This window comes from Phalacrocorax carbo, chromosome 15, assembly GCF_963921805.1.
Source record: "Phalacrocorax carbo chromosome 15, bPhaCar2.1, whole genome shotgun sequence".
In the NCBI taxonomy this organism is placed as follows: Eukaryota; Metazoa; Chordata; class Aves; order Suliformes; family Phalacrocoracidae; genus Phalacrocorax; species Phalacrocorax carbo.
This window is the reverse complement of record NC_087527.1, coordinates 8,420,031-8,438,788: the sequence shown is the minus strand read 5'-3', so window position 1 is coordinate 8,438,788 and position 18,758 is coordinate 8,420,031. Positions and strand designations below refer to the sequence as shown.

Sequence of the window (18,758 nt, the reverse complement as noted above, 5' to 3'; positions counted from 1 at the left end):
GCATTCACCCTCTTTGCACGGCGGCCCCCCCCCCCCCTCCACGCTGCACTCGGGGTAATACGCGGGCGCCCGGCGGGGGCGGGGCCAGGGGGCGGGGCCGCCCCGCCCAAGGTTATAAAAAGGCGGCGCGGTGCCAGTCACCCCCCGCAGCAGCTCAAGATGGCGGCCTTGAGGGCGGCGCGGGCGGCCCTGCTGCGGCCCGGGCCCGGGCAGGCGGCGGCTAGGCTGGGCTACCACAAGAAGGTGAGGGGCGAGGGGCTGCGGGGAGGGCGGGGGGACACGGACACGTGTGGCTGTTGGTGACGTAGTGCCCCGGCAGGTGGTGGATCACTACGAGAACCCGCGCAACGTCGGCTCCCTCGACCGCAACGCCAAGAACGTGGGCACCGGCCTGGTGGGCGCCCCCGCCTGCGGCGATGTCATGAAGCTTCAGGTGACCTTGGGGACCCGCTGGCACCGGGGCAGGGGGTCGCCTGGGGCTACTGCAAGGCCCAGAGCCGCCCCCGTCCCCTCAGGGGTGCACCGCGGCCTTCCCTCGCCCCCCTCCCCGCCCCGGAGCGTCCCCGGGGAGCCAGGGCTCTGCCCGGACACAGCGGGTGGCTCTGGGGCGCCTGGCAGAGTCATGCCCGCCCCTGAGGTGCCGTTGACGCTCTCGCAGGTGGAAGTGGACGAGAACGGGAAGATCGTCGATGCCCGTTTCAAAACCTTCGGCTGCGGGTCGGCGATCGCGTCGAGTTCGCTGGCGACAGAGTGGGTCAAAGGGAAAACGGTAAGGGTCACTGCCGGAGCGGCAGGGGACGCTGCGGAAAGCCTTCAGAGCTTCAAACCTGCTCGCGTTCTCTGTTGGGAATGTGTAGGATGTGGTGCCCTAGGAATCCCGGTACTGATTTCGTGTGGTGTGGTATAGTGACTTAGAAAGCAGCGACTGTCAACCCTGTTAGTGGGCTGAATAGTTGCCTTTTCCAAGAATCTCCATTAATTTACAGGGCAGTACTTTGTGTCTTACGCAGAAAGCAAAAACATGCTGATCATGGGCTCTGAAAGAAAGATTAGTTATAGAGCATCTTTAGCTTATTTATAATCTTTTTTTCTGCCAGACAAGAAATGTGTTTCTATATTAGGATAAAAGGTAAGCATAAAACAACTTCCCCAGCAGCACTTAGTCTGTAACACTGGTATACTTTGGTTCATTCCCACCACCACTCAGTCCAAGACATTCCTTAATTCTGACAACCTTCACTGCCCCTGGCAGTTGAGATGTTCTTCCGTGTGGATTCTGTTGGTTCTGGAGTGTTAAAGCACTCTTGCAGCAAATGCGTTTGTAGTACGTGTTGTACTTCACATGACCTGTGACTACACACTAACTGCATTTCAGGTTGACGAAGCGTTGAAAATCAAGAACACGGATATAGCTAAAGAACTCTGCCTTCCTCCAGTCAAACTGCACTGCTCTAGTAAGTAAAGGACCGAATGGTGAAAGTTCAAATACAAACTTCTATTTCAGAGGGAAACTTCTGGGAGTAGCACAGGTGCTTCTGAATGTTGTTTTCCAAATAAAGTTTCTGCACAAGGAACAGCTAAGGCTGGCCCACAAGAGAAAATTGCTTATGTTCAGTTTTCAGGGTTATTTTAAGAGTTTTCAGATCTCTCTCATCTTTTGGACTCCATAGCTCAGCAGGCTGATAGTAAGTATTCAGATTCTGACACTGAAGATGCCAGCCGGGTGCTACCTGCAGCAGGGGTCACTGGTGGCTGCTCTTGTTTTTGCAGCATCTTTTGTTCTAAACTACTTTTTGTTCTTGAAATACTTGTCCTGTTTTGTTTGTAGTGTTGGCTGAAGACGCAATCAAGGCTGCCTTGGCTGATTACAGATTGAAGCAGGATCCAAACAAAGAAGAGCCAGAGAAGAAAGCAAACAATGCCTAAACTGACTGTAAAGCTTGTTCTCATTCCACTTAAATTTGCAGTGCAATTATTCTAGCTATTAGTAGGATCCTGCGCACTACTAAACGAAGCTGTAAGATACGCACAACTCACGCACAACGTGTCACTGTTTCTGTGTGTACAGTCACTCTTGTGCTTACACGACTGGGATATGGGTATTTCAGCAGCCTGTGTCCTGTCACAACAGTGTTTGAAACGAAGACTGCTCAACTGCAGAGAACTCAGTGGCTTCTCTTTGGAGAGAAAATCCTGCTGTTCCGGTACTGGAAGGGCTGTAGTTTTTTGGAAGTTGTATAGTTTTGCCTAATATTTTACAGAATTTAGTGGGAAACATTGCCTTGGTATTAACGTTTATGTAAGAACTGGAGATCAGCCTGTGTATCAGTGCAGCGTACAAATGTGGGGCAGTGTGTCTGCCCGCAGACTACAGCTGTGTTGGGGTTTCATTTCGCAATCTGTGTGCAAGTTCCTCCTCTCCCGGCATGCTGGGATGCTTCAGGAGGCACTAGAGGGCACTGGCAGCGTGCTGGTGGGACCCAGTGAGTAGCGGCTGGGTGCTGCCACTCCAGGAAGTGCAGACCCAGTGCTAGCAGGGCTTGCTTCTGCTCACATCCTGTCGTGACTAACGCTTGGTTTGTTTGTTTTGAAGCTCCCCTTAAAGGTACAGTCTTAGTTTTGGATTGTCTTCTATGGCCAAGTACTTTGTTAAAAAAAGAATAAATGCGCCCTTGGGTTTGAACCCCGGAGGGGAGTTGCGTAGCTGGGATGCAGAGCTGAGGGGAAGCTCCCAGAGGTGCAGGGGTCGGTCTGTGCCCTCTGGGGATGCCTCTGCATCCCACAGGGCACAGTGCAGCTGAGCTGTGCCAGTGGAACGGGTCGTGGGGAGAGTGCGGGTGATTTCACCTACGCAAGGATTGGCAGGCTGGGCGCATGAGCTGGCTCCCCGGGAGCTGGGGGCACACCAGTCCTTGAAAATTAAATGTTCTGTGGTGACCTGGCATGGCTTGCCCGCTGCTACAGGCCACCGTGCTCTCCTGTGCCTTCTGGTGGTTGCTCGTTTCCAGGGGAGTATTTCCATAGATTTCCAAAACAAACAGAAAACACTTTTGAAACTTTGCCTGCTCTTAAGACTTTAAACCACCCAAGAAACCTTACTTGCCTTTTTTTCATACCTAGGGTGTTTAAAAAACATTAAAAACCACATTTAAAAATAAGAGGCTCATTCCAGTATATCTGTCCACAATTTTTTTTTCCAGTGCAGGCTGTGTGTTGCTGCTGTGGGTTGTCACTCACAAGGCTGCTCTTGCGGTGCCTCAGCTCAGCACCACCCCACGTGCCAGGCGCTGGCTCTCGGCATGGCCCCTGTCTCCTGCCGCCCTCCTCCAGCAAGGAATGTGCCTCGCTCCCTGGGAACGGTCCTGTGGTTTCCCGGTTAAAAAGAACCAGAGAAACTTCAGATGCCCGTGTCTGCCTTGGGCAGAATGGGCTCCTTGTGCTCAGAGAGCCCTTTGGCAAAATGCAAGAGGGAGATAAAAGCCAGCGTGCTCTTCCAAGGGGAAAGGCTGTCCTGGTGCAGGGACACGGGGGTGCATCCCTCCCTGACCCACGGCTGGGACAAAATGCAGGGTTGCAAGGATACGGGGATGCAGGGGTATGGGGCTGTATTGCCTTCTGGGCAGAAAAGCCTGTTTTGCCTTCCAGGTTTGCCTGCCACCCCCACTGGGCACAGCTGTGTCCCAGTGCCAAGGCATGCGGCAGCACTGCAGCCCCCCCGCCCTCAGCTGTGGTGCAAGATAAAGGTTTCTCAGAAACGGTGTGTCAGCATACAGATTTTGTGAACGATAAGCGTGTTCCCCAGTTCCCAGGGCTTCACCCGCACAGCCAGCCTTCACCCCAAAGCACGGCCAGGGGGCTGCCAGCTGTGCCTGCCCGGCTCTGGGGGCACGCGCGTAGCCGAAACCGGCTGTGCCCCAACACCAGCGTGATGCTGGGAGGGCCCTGAAGGACCGTGGAGCAGACAGACATGGGGACTGTGCCTTGGCCACCCCACAAGCTGCAGAAACACACAGGAAAGAAGATTTGCGTAGGAAATTTCTTTATTACTAGCTGAAGGGGTTAAGAAAATAAGGCAAAAGTCCACCTGGGGTCTGGGCTGCCCTCAGGTCATGGCTTTGGGGCAGAAAAATGAAAGGACGGGTCCTTGCCACTAAATCCTCTTCCCTTCTCCCTTGGCCCCCCCCCCCACCCCCCCCAAGGATGGCCAAGGTCATCCCATCCTCGGTGGTCACAGCAATCAGCACAGCCAGCCCATGGTGCCTGAGATCCCCTGCTCCCCACAGAGCGGGGGGCCGGCTGCTCAGACCCCCAGGCTGCAGTGCCATGCCTCTGTCCGGAGGATGCAGCTCCCGGCCAGGCGCCCAGCAGGGGCCAGGATGCTGCTAATTAGTAAAATTATATTTGGGAGAAAGCCGGCGGCGTGTGGTGGAAGGTGAGGGCTGGGAGTGGTGCGCCCACACAGCGCCCAGGGATGGGAAAAGCCCCTTGGACAGCAGGAGTGATGGGGCTGAAGGCACTCCAGCACTGCCCAAAAACATCACCTGCCAAAAAACCCTCACGGCTTTGGCACAGTGTCCCACAGTGCAAGGGTTGGTGGGCTCTGGGGGGGTCGGGAGGGGAGCAGACAGGGGGGCTTCATCAGGGCTTCTCTGAGCCGCCACGTACGTATGGAGCAACAAACCACCACGTCCATCGCGTGTCTGCAGGGCGTCCCCCTGAGCCTGCGGCTCCTCGGGCTCACCCGGGACTGAGTCCCTGCCCTAGATGCCGGGGGTGGCTGGGGTGCCATCCTGGGCTGCATTGGGGGCCCCCTCACCCCCTGCTCCTGTTGCAGCTGCTGATTCCTCAGTGCCTGGATTTTGGGGAGGGGGTTCAGCAGGTTGCTCTTCACCTAACTTTTTGCTTCCTTCCTCCTCCTCCTCAGGAGCATGTTCCTGCTCCCTTCGGGCCCCGTTGGCCAGTGGCGCCTTGGGGGGGGATTTGAGGTTCTGGGCAGCAGCAAGGATGTCTGCCTGCAGCTGCCGGCTGCAGTCGAGGGGCTCCTCAGCACCGGGGTCAGGGGCTTTCTCAGGCACCTCATTGAAAGCCCGGGCCCCCCCTGTCTTATCCTGCTCGTCCACATATTTCTTCTTAGGGAAGGAGGAGGGGTAGTAGGCAGATGCCTTGTGCTTCTGCCGGACGATGACAGCGGCGCAGATGATGAAGAGGAGGACGAAGGCCAGCGAACCCACCACCACCACCAGCAGCATGTACTCCTTGAAGAAGTCCACGAGCCCATCCAGCAAGCCACGCGGCGCCGAGCTGTTGGTGACTGTGGTCCCCGCCACGTCCCCTGCCGTCGGGCTGGTCCCCGGTGTCACGTGGTGGACGGGCGGTGTGGCCGAGACCTCCTCGCCATCCCCACTGCCCCCACCGTCGGGCAGCACTGCAGCGTGCCGGGGTGCTGCCGAGCACACTGGGGCCGCCGCCAGCAGCAGCAGCAGCCACATGCCCATCGATGGCTGCAGCACCATCTCCCCCAGGGCTTGTGCACGGCGGCCTGCAGGATGCAGAACAGAGGGCAAAACGTCAACACCCCAATGGAGTGAGACCCCCGAGGCCTGCCCCAAGCGAAGCCCCATGGTGCACCCACCCTGAGCCCTGTGTGCGGCCCCGGCACAGGGGGAACAAGCACAAGCACCGAACCGTCGATGGTTAGCTCAGGCACTTGCTTATTCCCCCAGCTGAATTTCCTTAAGAAAAGGAAAGCACAGCTCTGGTTTCCTCACCCCGACGCCAAGCGAGGGGCTGCATTTGTTTTGCAACGGCGCACTGCAAAAATAGATGGAAACCAGCTGAATCAAATTGCTCAAGCCTGGGGGACGCTGTGTGCACGATGAGGGGACTGGGGCCACTGCCAACAACCGGCTTCAGACAACGGTCATTTGGTTGATTAGAAAATTCCTGAAAAATTGAGGTTTCCAGTGGAAACTTTGAAACAGGCGACGCTGCAGAGGGGCTGGCCCCCGGCGTGAATGGCATTTCCCAACTGCTTGTCCCGGTGCAGACCGTTACAAACGATTTCCAGCTTGAGTGCAGCTAAAAATAGGTTGGTGGCAGGATTTCACCCTGGTGCTGCTGCAGCAGCTTGAGCGGTGCTGGGAGAGGGCACAGGACCACCCAGAGCCTTTGCAAAAGGGCAGCCCTGGAGCTGGGGTGCAGTGAACAGGGGGACCCAGGGATGCCTGAGCATCGCTGATGAAGGCCAGCTCCATCCCCTCACCGTGCCGCACTCCTCTGGGCTGGATGGGTCTGGATCTGCCCCATGCCGGCAGCCACAGCGCATTGTAGGACATGGGACGAGTGTTTCCCATCCCCACACAAAGCCCAAAGCGATAAGCCAGGGTGAGTCCCCAGCCAGGCTCCAGACCCCATGGGGTTTGGGAGCAGGGTGTGACCGTCCCCAGCATGTCGTGGCATATCCCCTGGGGACAGCAGCGTGTTTCAGCTGTGCCGTGCCATGTAACACCATTGAGCCATTTTCAGAGCTCTCCCCTCCGCACAGCCCCATGGGAAGGTCTCAAGAACCAGGTCCCCAGGTCCATCAGTGGGGACCCCCAGGACAATTCCCCCAACCTCGGGTCCCCCAAATCCCAACCCTCCTCCCATTTTTCCCCCAAACAAACCCAACCCAGCAACGCTGCAAACTGGGAGGGACTCCAGCAGCAGGACTTGGCTTTCAGGCTCTTTCCTGGCTGCAAAATCTGGTTTGCATTAAACCAGAGCAAACAAACGGCGGCGGAGGCAGGAGGCGCCCCCGGACCCCCAGACCCCCGACCCTCCCAGCTCACCACAAATGTTGCCACTGCCGTGGGCTCTGGGCTCACTGCAGTAATGGTGGCACTGCCAGGACAAGGGTTTTTGTGGGGCTGGGACAAGCCCCTTCATCCTTCCTCTCCGCTGCCTTTGCTGCAGAGAGGGGCCCCTCAGCTGTGGCAGGGAGAGGGGTCCCAGGGAAGGTGAAGGCATTAATTCACTGCTAGCAAGCGGAGCTGATGAGCAGCCACAGCCAAGGAGGGGCTGACTGAAGCCCAAATCAGTGCCATGAGCAGGGCCTGTCGCTGAGGCCATTGCCAGCCCTCCATCCCCAACCCCATCCCATCCCATCTGCATCCTCGCCCACCCCCAGACCCATAGCACGTCCCTGGCTCTGGTTTTGCCGGACGCAGGCAAACCCTGCTCCGCTTCCCTCCGCTCCCCGAACGCTCAGGAAAGTTATGAATTTGATGTCGTCCAGGTGCAGCGGCCTCTGAATGGTGCCCAGGTGCACAGCTGCACGGCTGGCTCCATCTCATGCCCCGCAGTAGGCACCATTCCCAGCCCTTGCAATGGCACCCCTGGCCACGGGGCAGCCTGAGCCCCCGTAAGAAGCCACCCCAAAACTGGGGAGCCAGGCTGGTGTTGCCAGTGGGATCCTCACCTCACCTGCAGCCGTCACGTCGGCGGGAGGGAACCGGGAGGATGGGGTCAATCCCGCACGCCTCGCCTCCTTGCACCCCTTTCTGCTGCCTGCTGGGATGGATCCTCCTCCTCCTCCTTCTCCTCCTCCTCCTCCTTCTCCTCCTCCTCCTCCTCCTCCTCCTTCTCCTCCTCCTGCGCTACAGCCTGGGACCAGCTTGTTCTCATTAGGGCCGGTTTGGGGAGGGAGTGCGGGAGGCCGGCAAGGGGCTGGCAGCCCCCGGTCCCCTCCCAGCTAAATCCCAGCTGGGGGCTGGGGGGGCTTCCCAGACTCTTGCCCCACCAGAAAAGGCGGGGAGCCCTGGTGCCCCCATCATCCTGGCAGTCTTGCTGAAAGCGGATACTTTTTTGGGGTGCAAGCGGAGAAGGGGGTCACAAGGGAGGTTTGTTGCAAGGGTGGTTTTGCCCATGAGGATGGAGGTAAAACTCCATCCTATGGCCATGTGGCCGAGCTGTGGTGGCAGATGGGGGTGCCAGCACCCCCAAAATGCCTCCTGGCAATACCCTATTGGGAGTGGGCACAGCTCCTATCCAGCTGTTTTTCACTATGAGCCCGGGCCCCCCAGCACCCCAGCCCAGGGCTGGCTCCTGTCCCTGCGCCCAGCCCTGCAAGCCCAAACCCTGCCATCCCACCAGGGCACAGCCACGAGCCAGTGGGGCATGGCCACCAAGGCCAGGCAGCACCCAGCAGCCGAGGGGGAAGGGGACGGTGTCGGGCTTGGTGCCCTGGCATTATTGGAGGCTGGCAGAGTGGCATGGGGACAGACAGGGCTTGGGACACCCCCACTTCATTTCAGGAGACCATTTCCTAAACACCCCAGCCTGGAAACGCACCAGCATAGGCACCTCTGTTTCGGGGTGCAGGCAGAGGTACAGAAAACTGCCCCTGCAGTTCCCGAGGCCAATGCAGGAGAAGCGGGCATGCAGCTCCCCAGGGCATGGTGTCCGGGTCAGGGGTCCAGTGGCACCGCCTGGGCCCCCCTGCCCAGCATCGCTCTGCCCACCCCCCCCCGCGGTCCCCTCTGCCTCAGCTGAAGTTGCTCAAGAGGCTGCAGCCGCCGACGGGTGACCTCATCCTCTTGCTATTCGCCTCCGCGTCTTCCTTGGGGACCCGGCCAGATCCCCCCAAAAAGCCGTTGCTGGCGCCTAGGGGTGGCAGCCACCATGGGGCTGGGGGTGACGGAACCCATTCCCATTGCCACTGACACCAGGAAGCTGGAAGGGAACCGGCGCCGTTTGGGTTTCTCCCAGCGTCGCCAAACGTAATCGTGGAGCCCAGAAATAACTGGTCTGTCAACTGTCTGCAGACGGCGGCTCCGTGCAGCTGCTGGAGCGGCTTTTCCCAGCCTTAAGTGATCAGCACTGAAATCTTAGAGGTGAAGGGGGAAAGGCGAGGGGAGGCCGAGGGGTGCAAGGGCAGCCGCGCTGCCGAGCCGGCCTGGCCTGGAGGAGTGCCAGCAGCATCCGGACTCGCCCAGCTAGGGATGGGACTGCGATTCCCCACCACGTGCCCAGCGATGCCAGCGTTGGGCTGAGCTTCCTTGTCCAGGGTCCCCATCCCTCCTTGTCCAGGGCCCTGACCCTTCCCCAGTCGTGGTCCCCACCGCCCCCCCTCTGGGGACCCTGTCCCTGCCCTGGGCTCTTCCCGGGGTGGCAGAGGTGCAGGGATGGGCAGCCCCTGGTGCCAGCACACACTGGCCATTACGATTCCGTTTTTGCCTGCGGCTGGGGAGGGCTCGACCCCTCGGCGCTGGGCAGGGCTGTGCCGCCCGGGCCCCACTTTGTAATTTGGGGCAGCTGGAATGTGGGGACCCACAGGGCTCGGCTCTGTGGCACAGCCAGCCTGAGGTAACCTGCAATTTGAGACATTTCGTCCCTGCTCTGCTTGTAATTTGCTCTGTGGGGCTGCACTTTGCTGTGCCAGCGAAATACCCGGAGGGGGATTGATCCTGCAGAGCTGCACCACGGTGTGCAGAGCACCATGCACAGCACCATGCCACACACAGCGCCATGCAAAGCACCATGCACAGCATCATGCCACCATCATGCCCAGCACCATGCCCAGTGTCACGCACAGCATCACGCACAGCGTCGTGCGCAGCCCCACGCACAGCCCCATACCGCGCACAGCCCCACGCACCACGCGCTGCCCTCCCACTGCGTGGCACAGCGGCTTGCCGGGGCGGCGTGCCCCGAGGGTCCTGCCGTGACACCGGCTGGAGCCCGGGCAGCACTGCAGCCACGCGCATTGGCTCCCTGCAGATTCCTCTGTCATGAGCTGGGAGATGGCAGCCCGACAGGACCTGCTGACTATGCCAAATAGGGCGATTCCCGGCTCCTGGCAGCCGGCTTGTGCTTCGGTGGTGGAGGAAAGTTTATCCTCGCTGCTCACTGGGCTCCCAGAGCGGTAGGTGCAGGGCAGGCACGGGGCTGGGTGAGAGCGGGAGCAATCCCTCTGACCTGCACCCACCCACCGTCTCAGGACCTACCAGCCTCACCCTCACCTGGACCAGGGCCAGAGGCTGGATGAGCCAGATGATGGGAGCATCCCTTTACCTCTGAGAGGAAGGGCTGGACGAGTGGGGGGGTGACAGTGGTCCCCCATTCACCAGCCTGGCCTTGACGGCCTGGGGGCACGTAAACCTCCGTGCCCATTTTGGCTGAGCCACGAACACCTGCGGCTGCATTTTGGCACAGCAGGGCACCAGTGTCCACATGTGTGGGGACACGATGGAAGCAGAGCAGGGTGGCATCACCCAGGAGCCCACGGCCAGGGGCATCCCATCCAGGGACAGCCACTGCTGCTGCCTGCAGATCCCCTCGCCCACACTGACTCACCCATAAACATTTACATTTGCAGGAGGGAGCAGGGCCGGGGAGGCTGCTCAGACCCAGATGGAAAATATCCGAAGCACAGCGCAAATGTAAACAGGCGGTGGGGCCAGGGCGGCTGGGGAGCAGGTGAGCTGCTGCGCTGCCAACCCACCCTTGAGATGGCCACCCCTGAAAGCAGCTTTCGAGGTGGCTGCACACCCACAGCTCAGCTCACGACGGGGTGGCACAGCGATGCCTCGAGCGTGTGCCAAAACGCTTCGCTGCCCAAGTGTGCACTGCAAACATCGAGGGTGGCGTAAACTGCCTGGTGCCGTGGGGCTGGGGACATGGGGATGGGGATGCTGAACTTGGCAGGGCAGGGGTGGGGATGGAGAGATGGGGACGTTGAGCCTGGCCACAGCAGGGATGAGGATGGAGGGATGGGGATGTTAAGCCAGGTAGGGCAGGGATGTGGATGTGAGGACAGGAACACTGAGCCACTGAGCCTGATGGGGCAGGGATGAGGTTGGAGAGATGGGGATGCTGAACCTGGCCAGGGCAGGGATGAGGGTGTGGGAATGGGGATGCTGAGCCCCATTTGGGCAGGGATGGGAATGTGGGGACACCAAGCCTGGCAGGGCAGGGACAGTCCTGGACCATTTCTGCTCCCTTGGGTGGCTCCCCCAGGGCTGATAGCACAAGGGATGACCAACACCTCCACACCATGGGGAGGTGGGACTTGGGAGCAAACCTGAACCCCCTTCAGTCCCTGGGCACAGGCAAGGTGGTGGGACCCTCAGTGGCCGCTCATGGCTTTGCTCTCCTCATCCTTCCAGTCCCCAGCCACAACCAGGCAGGGACAGCCTGGGCCAACACCGCCCTACGAGGCTGAGCGCCTGTGACCACTGTCTGTTCACCGGAGACGAGCTCTGGGTGCACCAGAAGTGCACAGGACCACCCCATCAGACCATGACGGTCCTGGTGGCGTCCCCTCATCTTACTGCAGGCAACCGCAGGGCAGGAACACGTTACGCCACAAGCGCACCCGTCCCTGTCCCCGTCACCCCCCTGGCATTTCCGCCCTGGCACCACCACCCTTTCCGCTCCCACACCGTGAAACGAGGCTGAGCCCCATGCAGGGAGGGGGTCCCAGGGGCTGAGGTCGCAAGCCCCCTGGTTCTGGCTCCCTGCCCAGCAAGGGGTTGGCCATGGGTTTCATTTCTGCTCCCCACCAGGAGGCCGGGGCTGCTGCTGGAGGAGGAGGATGGAGAAGTGAAATTCTGGCAGGGGGATGTGGGCACAGAGGGGGCTGGGGTGGCTGGTGGGTGCTGTCCCCAACAGGAAGAGATCACCATGTCCAGGTAACACTTTAATAGGGTCAGCCTTGAGGGCTGAGCTCGTCCCAGGGGAAAGCAGCTCCTCATCACACTTGTCCAAGTTGACACACAAACCCAAGGGGGTGGGGGTCCCCTGCCCGTGGCTCCACACATGCCAGCACTGGGGACCGGGCACCATGCCCAGGGCCCAGCCAGCAGCCCCCCGATGCACTGGGATGCAGGACCCCATCCCCGCAGCTCAGGAGTGCTCTGGCAGGAAGCTGCTGAGAGTCAGGTTGTCACCATCAGCCTCGGAGCCATCGAGCAGGAGCTTTGGCCGCCGGGTCAGGCCAGGCTTGGGGCCATTGGCAGCCACCTCGCCGTCAGGCAGCAGGGAGGAGATGCAGACCATCTCGGTGTGGCTGAGCCGGCGGTGTGCCATCCGCGTCCGCCGCCAGAGCAGGGCGCCCAGCACCCCCGTGCACACCATGAAGGTGGCAGCCACCAGTGCCAGCAGCAGGATGGCCAGCAGGCACTTGCTCATCACCTTGCTGGGGTCCCATGGGACTGCCGTCCCTCCGGGCTTTGTATCCCAAGGGGCTGAACGAGTCGACACAGGGGGAGCTCCAGTTTTCTTGACTTTCTTGTAACCCGTGGTGGTGGGGCTGAGGGCTGGGTGGGTCGCTGAGCGCAGCCCCACAGAGGAGCTGCTGTCTGTGCCACCAGCTGCTGTCTCCTCCTTGCTGGGCCATGTAAGCCAGCTGGGGATGGTGGTGATGCTGTTTTGGGGTGCTGCTTGTGTGCCAGGCTCTGCCGGTGGCGCTGAGCTCTGCAGCAGGTCAGGATCAGGGGAATCGGTCTCATCCAGGGGATCAGCTGTGGTCGGCACTGCATGCGCCCGGTGCAGGCTGGCGCTGGTGCTGGGTGCTGGTGGAGGCGCAGAGCTCAGCAACAGGTCAGGCTCGGGGGAATCAGTCTCATCCAGGGGATCAGCTGTGGTTGGCACTGCAAGTGCCTGGTGCAGGCTGGCACTGGTGCTGGGTGCTGGTGGAGGCGCAGAGCTCAGCAACAGGTCAGGCTCGGGGGAATCAGTCTCATCCAGGGGATCAGCTGTGGTTGGCACTGCAAGTGCCTGGTGCAGGCTGGCGTTGGTGCTGGGTGCTGGTGGAGGCGCAGAGCCCAGCAGCAGGCTGGGCTTGGGGGGATCGAGGTCGTTGCTGCTGGGCATCGCAGTGGCAGCATAACCTTGCTCCAGCATGGTGGTGGCAGCGGTGGGCTGCTGCCTGCCATCGTCCCTCTTCCTGCGGGAGAGCAGCAGGGGCTCAGCCTGTGCCTGCCTGGCCGCCCCCCAGACCCACTGCACACCATGGTGCTGCCCCGGCTCCAGCAGTGGCACAGCCCCGCATGCCCACAGGGTGCTCAGCACCAGAACCGGCACCAGCATCACCAGCACAGCCCAGCCCGGCACCATGGGATCTGCGGGGGAACAGAGAGGGCAGATTAAATCGGGGTCCTGCTCCCTGAAAGAGGATGCTGAGCTCCATTGGTCAGGCTGGAAATGGCCCCAAGGAGGGATCGCACATGAGCAAAGCGTGCTCCTCCCTTCTCAGAGCTGGGCCCTGTATTTTGGGGGCCTGGAGAATGTGAACACCAACCTCCTCCAGCTGTGGCTGGCAAAGCTGACCTGCCTCCACCTGTGGGACCTCAGCCCCGTCGGCTCCCCTTGAGAAGAAAGTTTTGAAAAGGAAGTTGAGTGTCTGGAAACGGGAAACGAGCCATGATGGAGACGGCTACTGTGGAACAAGCAGCTGCAGGATGACTCCCCTGCAGAAATGAAACTGCAGGGATGTTGCACATGTTTCAGTCGACAACCCCAGGGTGCCTATCCTCCCCCTCCACCAGCCCGGCTGGTGTGGGGCTCCAGGGCTGAGGCCACCTGTGCATCTGTGCTGGAGCAGGAGAGGCAGACCCGCCCCAACTACCCCCTTGTTACACCAACAGCTCCCCAGCAGCCCCGGTGGGTGGAGGCCAGCGAGATCAGTGTGTTCTTACACCCAACAGCATTCAAACGCCAACCAATGCTCATCCAGCGCCGAGCATCCCCGGGAGGCTCCCACATCCCCAAAGCGCCCACCTGCCTCCTAAAAACCCCAGGGACCAGCACTGCACAGAGTGTGTGCACAACCCAAGGGTGACCCCAAGCATCCCCTTTGCGCCCACACCATCCCCAGGGCTAAGCCCTGATCCAGCACCCCCCCCAGCCATGGCTCACCTCTGCCTGGGGATGCCACGGGACCGCGAGCTGCAGCGCCAGCCGGTATCACCAGCACGGGGCACAAGGGCAGCCCCGGGGCTGGGCAACCACTGAAAACGGAGGAGCGTCGTAGGCTGCCCTCCGCCTGCACCTCCTGCCAGGGCGGGGAAGGAAAGGCGGGCACGGAAGAGTGGCTGTGGTTTCGGAGAGCCCGGTGGGGGAAGGACGTCACGCCAGGAACAGGGCCACCGAGGGCCAGGGGCTGCGTGCACCTGCCAACGAGGGTGGCTGGGGTGTGTGGTGCATCCCAAAAAGGGGCCTCCTGCCCCTCCCTGGCATGTTGGGTGCCCTGTGGGAGCCCCCCGGCTGTCTTGGCTCCACTGGTGGCTTTGCCGAGCTGCATGCTGGGGCTTGCGCCGCCCCAAAAGCAGAAGAGACGGCAAACCTGGTGCCGGGGCTGCCGACTCCCAGGGGCACGGTGTGGGCATGAACAGGATGGGGGGAAGGTCATGGTGCCCTGAGGGGGAAAATGGAGGTATCCCAACACTGGGAAATGGCCTTCACATGCGAGGAGGAGGAAGAGGAGGAGGAGCATGAGGGCCTTGCTCAATGCTTTTGCGGAGCCCTCGTGCTGGGGCCCTTCTATTGGCACTGACATTCCCAGGATGGCAGCCTGTGGCCGAGGAGTTCTCGGGGGGCTGCGGGGGCCACCGGGCGTTGCCCCGGCCTGCATAGTGCTGCACAGGCTGGGAAATACCCCGCCCTAACCGCAAGCACCGGTGCAGCAGCAGCAGGAAGGATGCTGCAAGAGCACATCCGCAGCAAACGCCCCGTGACTGCTGCCTGTGACTGTAAACAGCCCCACCGCCTCTGCCTCCCTGCCGGCAGGACCGTGCAGCCCCCGCGCCACGGGCTTGGTTCACCCCATCCCTTCTTGAAATCTCCTGGCCATGGGGGCTGGAAGCGGGTCCCAGCTCCTGCCAGCCCCAGATCACTTGTGGGAAAATGTGCACAGAAAATTGAGTTCAGGTCTGCAGAAGCAGCTGCGGCAGAGGGATGAGCTTCCCCTTGGGATGGGTCCAGGCTGTGCATGGGTGGCTAGGGAGCACTGCCTCTCCAAGAGTATCCCTGTCACATCCCGAGGCACGGCCAGGCCTTTGGGGTTGTTCCAGGGTTGGGGTGTACCGGCAGCAGCTGAAGGCGGTTGTGAAATGCTGGGTGAAATGCTGTGGCCCTGGGGAGGCTGCACTCAGGGAAGGCTCTCAAACCTGGATGGGGACTGAGTGATGCCATTTCCAGCCCAGGCTTTCTTTGCTCTTTTAGGGTTTCCTGCACCCTTGAAGTGGGTTTCAGCTGGGGAAGAGCAGAACGAGCCCCTCCCAGCCCCAGGGCAGCCCCCAGATGGTGCCATTCCTTCTGGAGATCATGTCACCCCGGCACTCCCTGAGACCCCCCAGCGGGTCTGTGCCATCAAGTCCCATACCCAGCCAAGCTCCTGGGTTCACTCGCAGGGAAATCACCAGCAAGTCCACGTGCAACCCTGGGGATGGGCCCTGGCTCTCCTGGGACAGAGCAGATGAGAACAGAAGAGTCCCAGAGGACAGACCCCACTCAGCCACAACACCACACGCTCAGGTTTCTATCGCTGTGGTTAAGGGTAATGCCATCATTTAACAACCTGGTTATTCATAAAACTTAACGTGCACATGCTAACAGGCAGCAGTGGGTGCAGGGTGCAGAGTCAAAGAAAAAGGAAACCAGAGGCAGTTTATAATCAATGACTTTTATCTTTTGAAAATGGAAGCAAATATTTGGACAGATATTATGGCCGCTCTATAAGAGCGCATCTTTCAGGACTTCGCTGGTTCTCTTCTGGGATAACACGGCTACAAAAAGCTTCAGGCACTGACTCCGGTTGAGCCTGGCTAGGCATCAGTTCATTTAAATAAAATACAGGCTATGAACTAAAAACCAGGGCGGCCTTTCCTCCGCCCTCCTCGGACCATCTGCCACACACCGACCTCCTCTGGGCATTTCAATCCAGCGTCTCAGAAAACTTATTTCCCTCCAATTAGAAAAAACAAAAGGTTCCCAAGCACACAACCCTGAAGTCACACATACAAATCAACACAGAGATCACCATTTGGGGGAGCATTATGTTTGGTTTTGTTTTCCAAAAAAATCCCAAAAACCAAACAAAACCAACCCAACACATCATCTCAGCCATTTACTGCAACACAAAAACGTCACCAAATATTCAAATAACCCGGAGCGTCTGGACTGTGAATCCAGCATCACTGGTCATGGACACAGGGCAGGGGACGCTTGTGCCTCCTGCTGTGCTCATCACTTAAAACAAAGAAAACCCACTTTAATGAAGCTTTCATGCTATGCAATTACAACACATCCTCTGTCTCTTTGCGTCCCATTCTCATGCCTCTCTGGCTACGTCGCCTGGCCGTCCCGACGGTGTGGTTTCGCCCTCGCACATACAGACATCCCTCCAGAACAGAGAATCCTTAATCTGTTAAGTTCTGACCATGCAAACATTGGAAAAAATGGAGAATTTGAGGATTTCTAGCTAACCTACTGGGAAAAAAACCAAAGATCACATCAGCCTGGACGAAGGGACGTGCCCCCCGCCGAGCGGCAGCCGCCGGGGATGCCTTGGGCAGGGGGACACTGCTCTGGTGCGGTGGCTCCCAAGCACACAAACGTGCACGCACATCGGGGATGCAGTGAGCTGCTTCAGGCATCGATCCCCAGCTGGGACAGGTATCGAGGCTCCTCAGCCGATAGCTCTCAGCACCCAATAGTCTTCTCCCGCTTTCGGATTCAATACAGGCTTGCTGACATTTCCCTGGCACTGCGAGGACGGGCTGTGCTGGGATGGCAGCACCCATCCAGCCTGGGGCAGCTTGCCGAGGTGGCACGGATCCTGTTCATGCCCCAGGGACACAGCCTGTGAGCAGGGACCTGTGCCTGCCCCGTCCCCGACACAGGCAGCCCCCCTCGCAGGGGAGATCGCTCCTGGGCAGAGGTTTGCTGAGCTGAAGCATCCGACAACAAATTCCATGAGGAGCTCACGAGCCCAGTGTGCTCACGGGGCCTCTCCCCTGAGGATCTCAAAGGACCATGTAAAAAACCAGTTCTCCAAATTGGGACCAAACCATCCTCCCCAGTCCCTTCCACTCCGAAGGCCTGGGAGTGCAGGGGGTCTGGGGATGGAAGTCACTCATCTGATCTGAGAACAAGTAATTTCCTGCAAAGTTTTACAGCAGGGTGGGGTGGTGAGGCAGGAATGATGGAGAGAAGGAAAAAAAATTATAAAAACCAACAGAGGCATTTTGTTTCTGGACACCCATCATGATAAAGTCACCTAGCTACTGCTAATGCTGCTTTGGAAGCAGACGAAATTTCCAACATCAGCTCTGAAGTGGGGGGGCCAGAGAATTGCAAGTTCACAGATTTTTAAAAGCTTCTTAAAGTCAATGAGCCAAAGAGCATGGTGGTGCAGAAACAAGTATTTACAGCAATGCATACAGCCGAAATGGACACCACGGAGAACCTGGTGACTGCCGATGTCCCACGGGTCGCGTCCCCCTTGGCACACCTGGAACTTTGTACTCCATGGATAAACGTAAAAACACTTCCTGCAGGAAAGTAACTTCTGCCTTAAAATAAAGAAAACCCTGCAAACAGAACATGCCCATTTGGTCATGGCTACAGGAATCCAAACCATGGGATTATTTTAAACGGGCAACACGATGCTAGTTTAACAGTTCTGCAGGGTGTAAAAGGAGAACAGGCTTTCTGTGGGATGAATCACCTCATTCAGTACTATGTTTTTTTCCTTACACTGTCAGACAATGGTGATGGGGACACGTTAGGGAGGCAGGAAAGGCAGTTTGTATGATCTCTGAGGGGTCTCAGCAGCAGCCTCAGCCACACTGCAAAGGAAACCGATCTGATTGTTCGAAATTGAAGATTTATACAAAGTAGCTTCAGTTTTGTTCTCTGAACAGTATAAACACCCACCATGCGCACACACACACGCACAAACACACAGTGCCGTCCCTTTAAATTTAAAACACAAATACTGCAAAGTGGCAAATAAGAAAAATAAAAAGCAACTTTTTTTTTTTTGGCAGCTTTAAAAAATGGTTAAGAACAATGTGGCATTGGTCCCTAAATCTAGAAAAAGATATTTGGGCACAACATTGAAAGTCAGAATGGATTTGTTTTCAAGAATTCATAACATCTGGAAAAAAAAAAAGACTGTAAAAGTAGCACTTATTCTTTTTGACTTGTTTGACACAGTCACATGAATTCATAGAACATCAGGAAAAAAAAAATCTTTCACTAAAAAGCTTGGCTTTTAATCATCGGCTCTCGTTGACGTGAATTTAGGAGAACAGGAAAGCTCGTACTGGAATGCTGCACGCTGCTGCTTGCCGAACTGGGGAACTGGAATGTGCCTGGGCTGGCGGCGGGGCCAGCGCTGCTCGCCCCGCTCAGTCCGCGATCTTTGCCATCTGCTGCTCCAGCTTGGAAATGCGCTCGTCTTGGTTGGTGATCGTGTCTTTTATAGATTTCAGCTCTTTCAAAATCTCATCCAATTTGGCGTCATTTTGCTGGAAGACAAGACATGTATTTGTTAGGAGAGACGGTGGGATGCGCTCAGCAGGCAGGAGTTTCCAAAGGAAGGGGCTCCCTCTGAATGGGATTCTTGGGAGCCGTAAGCGCGCCAGGGTGCGCACGTGCTGTGCACCTGGCACAGGCACTGCAGCAGTTGTGATGCTCAGGGCATGGACAGGCATTTCCAGCAGCAGCAATGCCAGCTTCAACGACATACTGGACCAATATCTGCTCTTTAA

General features: G+C 58.5%; 4 protein-coding genes across 5 annotated transcripts in view; 1 reads left to right on the top strand and 3 right to left on the bottom strand.

Moving 5' to 3' along the window:
* Positions 1-92: 92 nt before the first annotated feature.
* Positions 93-2,688, top strand: ISCU (iron-sulfur cluster assembly enzyme). Its single transcript, XM_064465978.1, has 5 exons — positions 93-243; positions 320-433; positions 659-769; positions 1,376-1,454; positions 1,829-2,688. The coding sequence occupies exons 1-5, from the start codon at positions 160-162 to the stop codon at positions 1,924-1,926; spliced, it is 486 nt and encodes a 161-aa protein (XP_064322048.1). The 5' UTR covers positions 93-159; the 3' UTR covers positions 1,927-2,688.
* A 1,334-nt stretch (positions 2,689-4,022) lies between these two features.
* On the bottom strand, positions 4,023-7,597 carry TMEM119 (transmembrane protein 119). Of its 2 annotated transcripts, none has more exons than XM_064466319.1 (2): positions 7,460-7,597; positions 4,023-5,539 (listed from the first exon to the last, which is right to left on the bottom strand). In XM_064466319.1, the coding sequence occupies exon 2, from the start codon at positions 5,511-5,513 to the stop codon at positions 4,761-4,763; it is 753 nt and encodes a 250-aa protein (XP_064322389.1). In that variant the 5' UTR covers positions 5,514-5,539; positions 7,460-7,597; the 3' UTR covers positions 4,023-4,760. The 2 variants fall into 2 exon arrangements, with proteins under 2 accessions (XP_064322389.1, XP_064322390.1); XM_064466320.1 differs by having other exon boundaries at positions 7,465-7,596.
* Positions 7,598-11,674: 4,077 nt separating this feature from the next.
* SELPLG (selectin P ligand) lies at positions 11,675-14,292 on the bottom strand. Its single transcript, XM_064466430.1, has 2 exons — positions 13,900-14,292; positions 11,675-13,103 (listed from the first exon to the last, which is right to left on the bottom strand). The coding sequence occupies exons 1-2, from the start codon at positions 14,282-14,284 to the stop codon at positions 11,887-11,889; spliced, it is 1,602 nt and encodes a 533-aa protein (XP_064322500.1). The 5' UTR covers positions 14,285-14,292; the 3' UTR covers positions 11,675-11,886.
* Positions 14,293-15,648: 1,356 nt separating this feature from the next.
* The window catches only part of CORO1C (coronin 1C), a 47,174-nt gene continuing 44,064 nt past the window's right edge, over positions 15,649-18,758 (bottom strand). Inside the window, exon 11 of the mRNA XM_064465973.1 lies at positions 15,649-18,515. Coding sequence (XP_064322043.1) covers positions 18,396-18,515 — 120 coding nt within the window. The 3' untranslated portion in view covers positions 15,649-18,395. The remainder of the gene's footprint in view (positions 18,516-18,758) is intronic.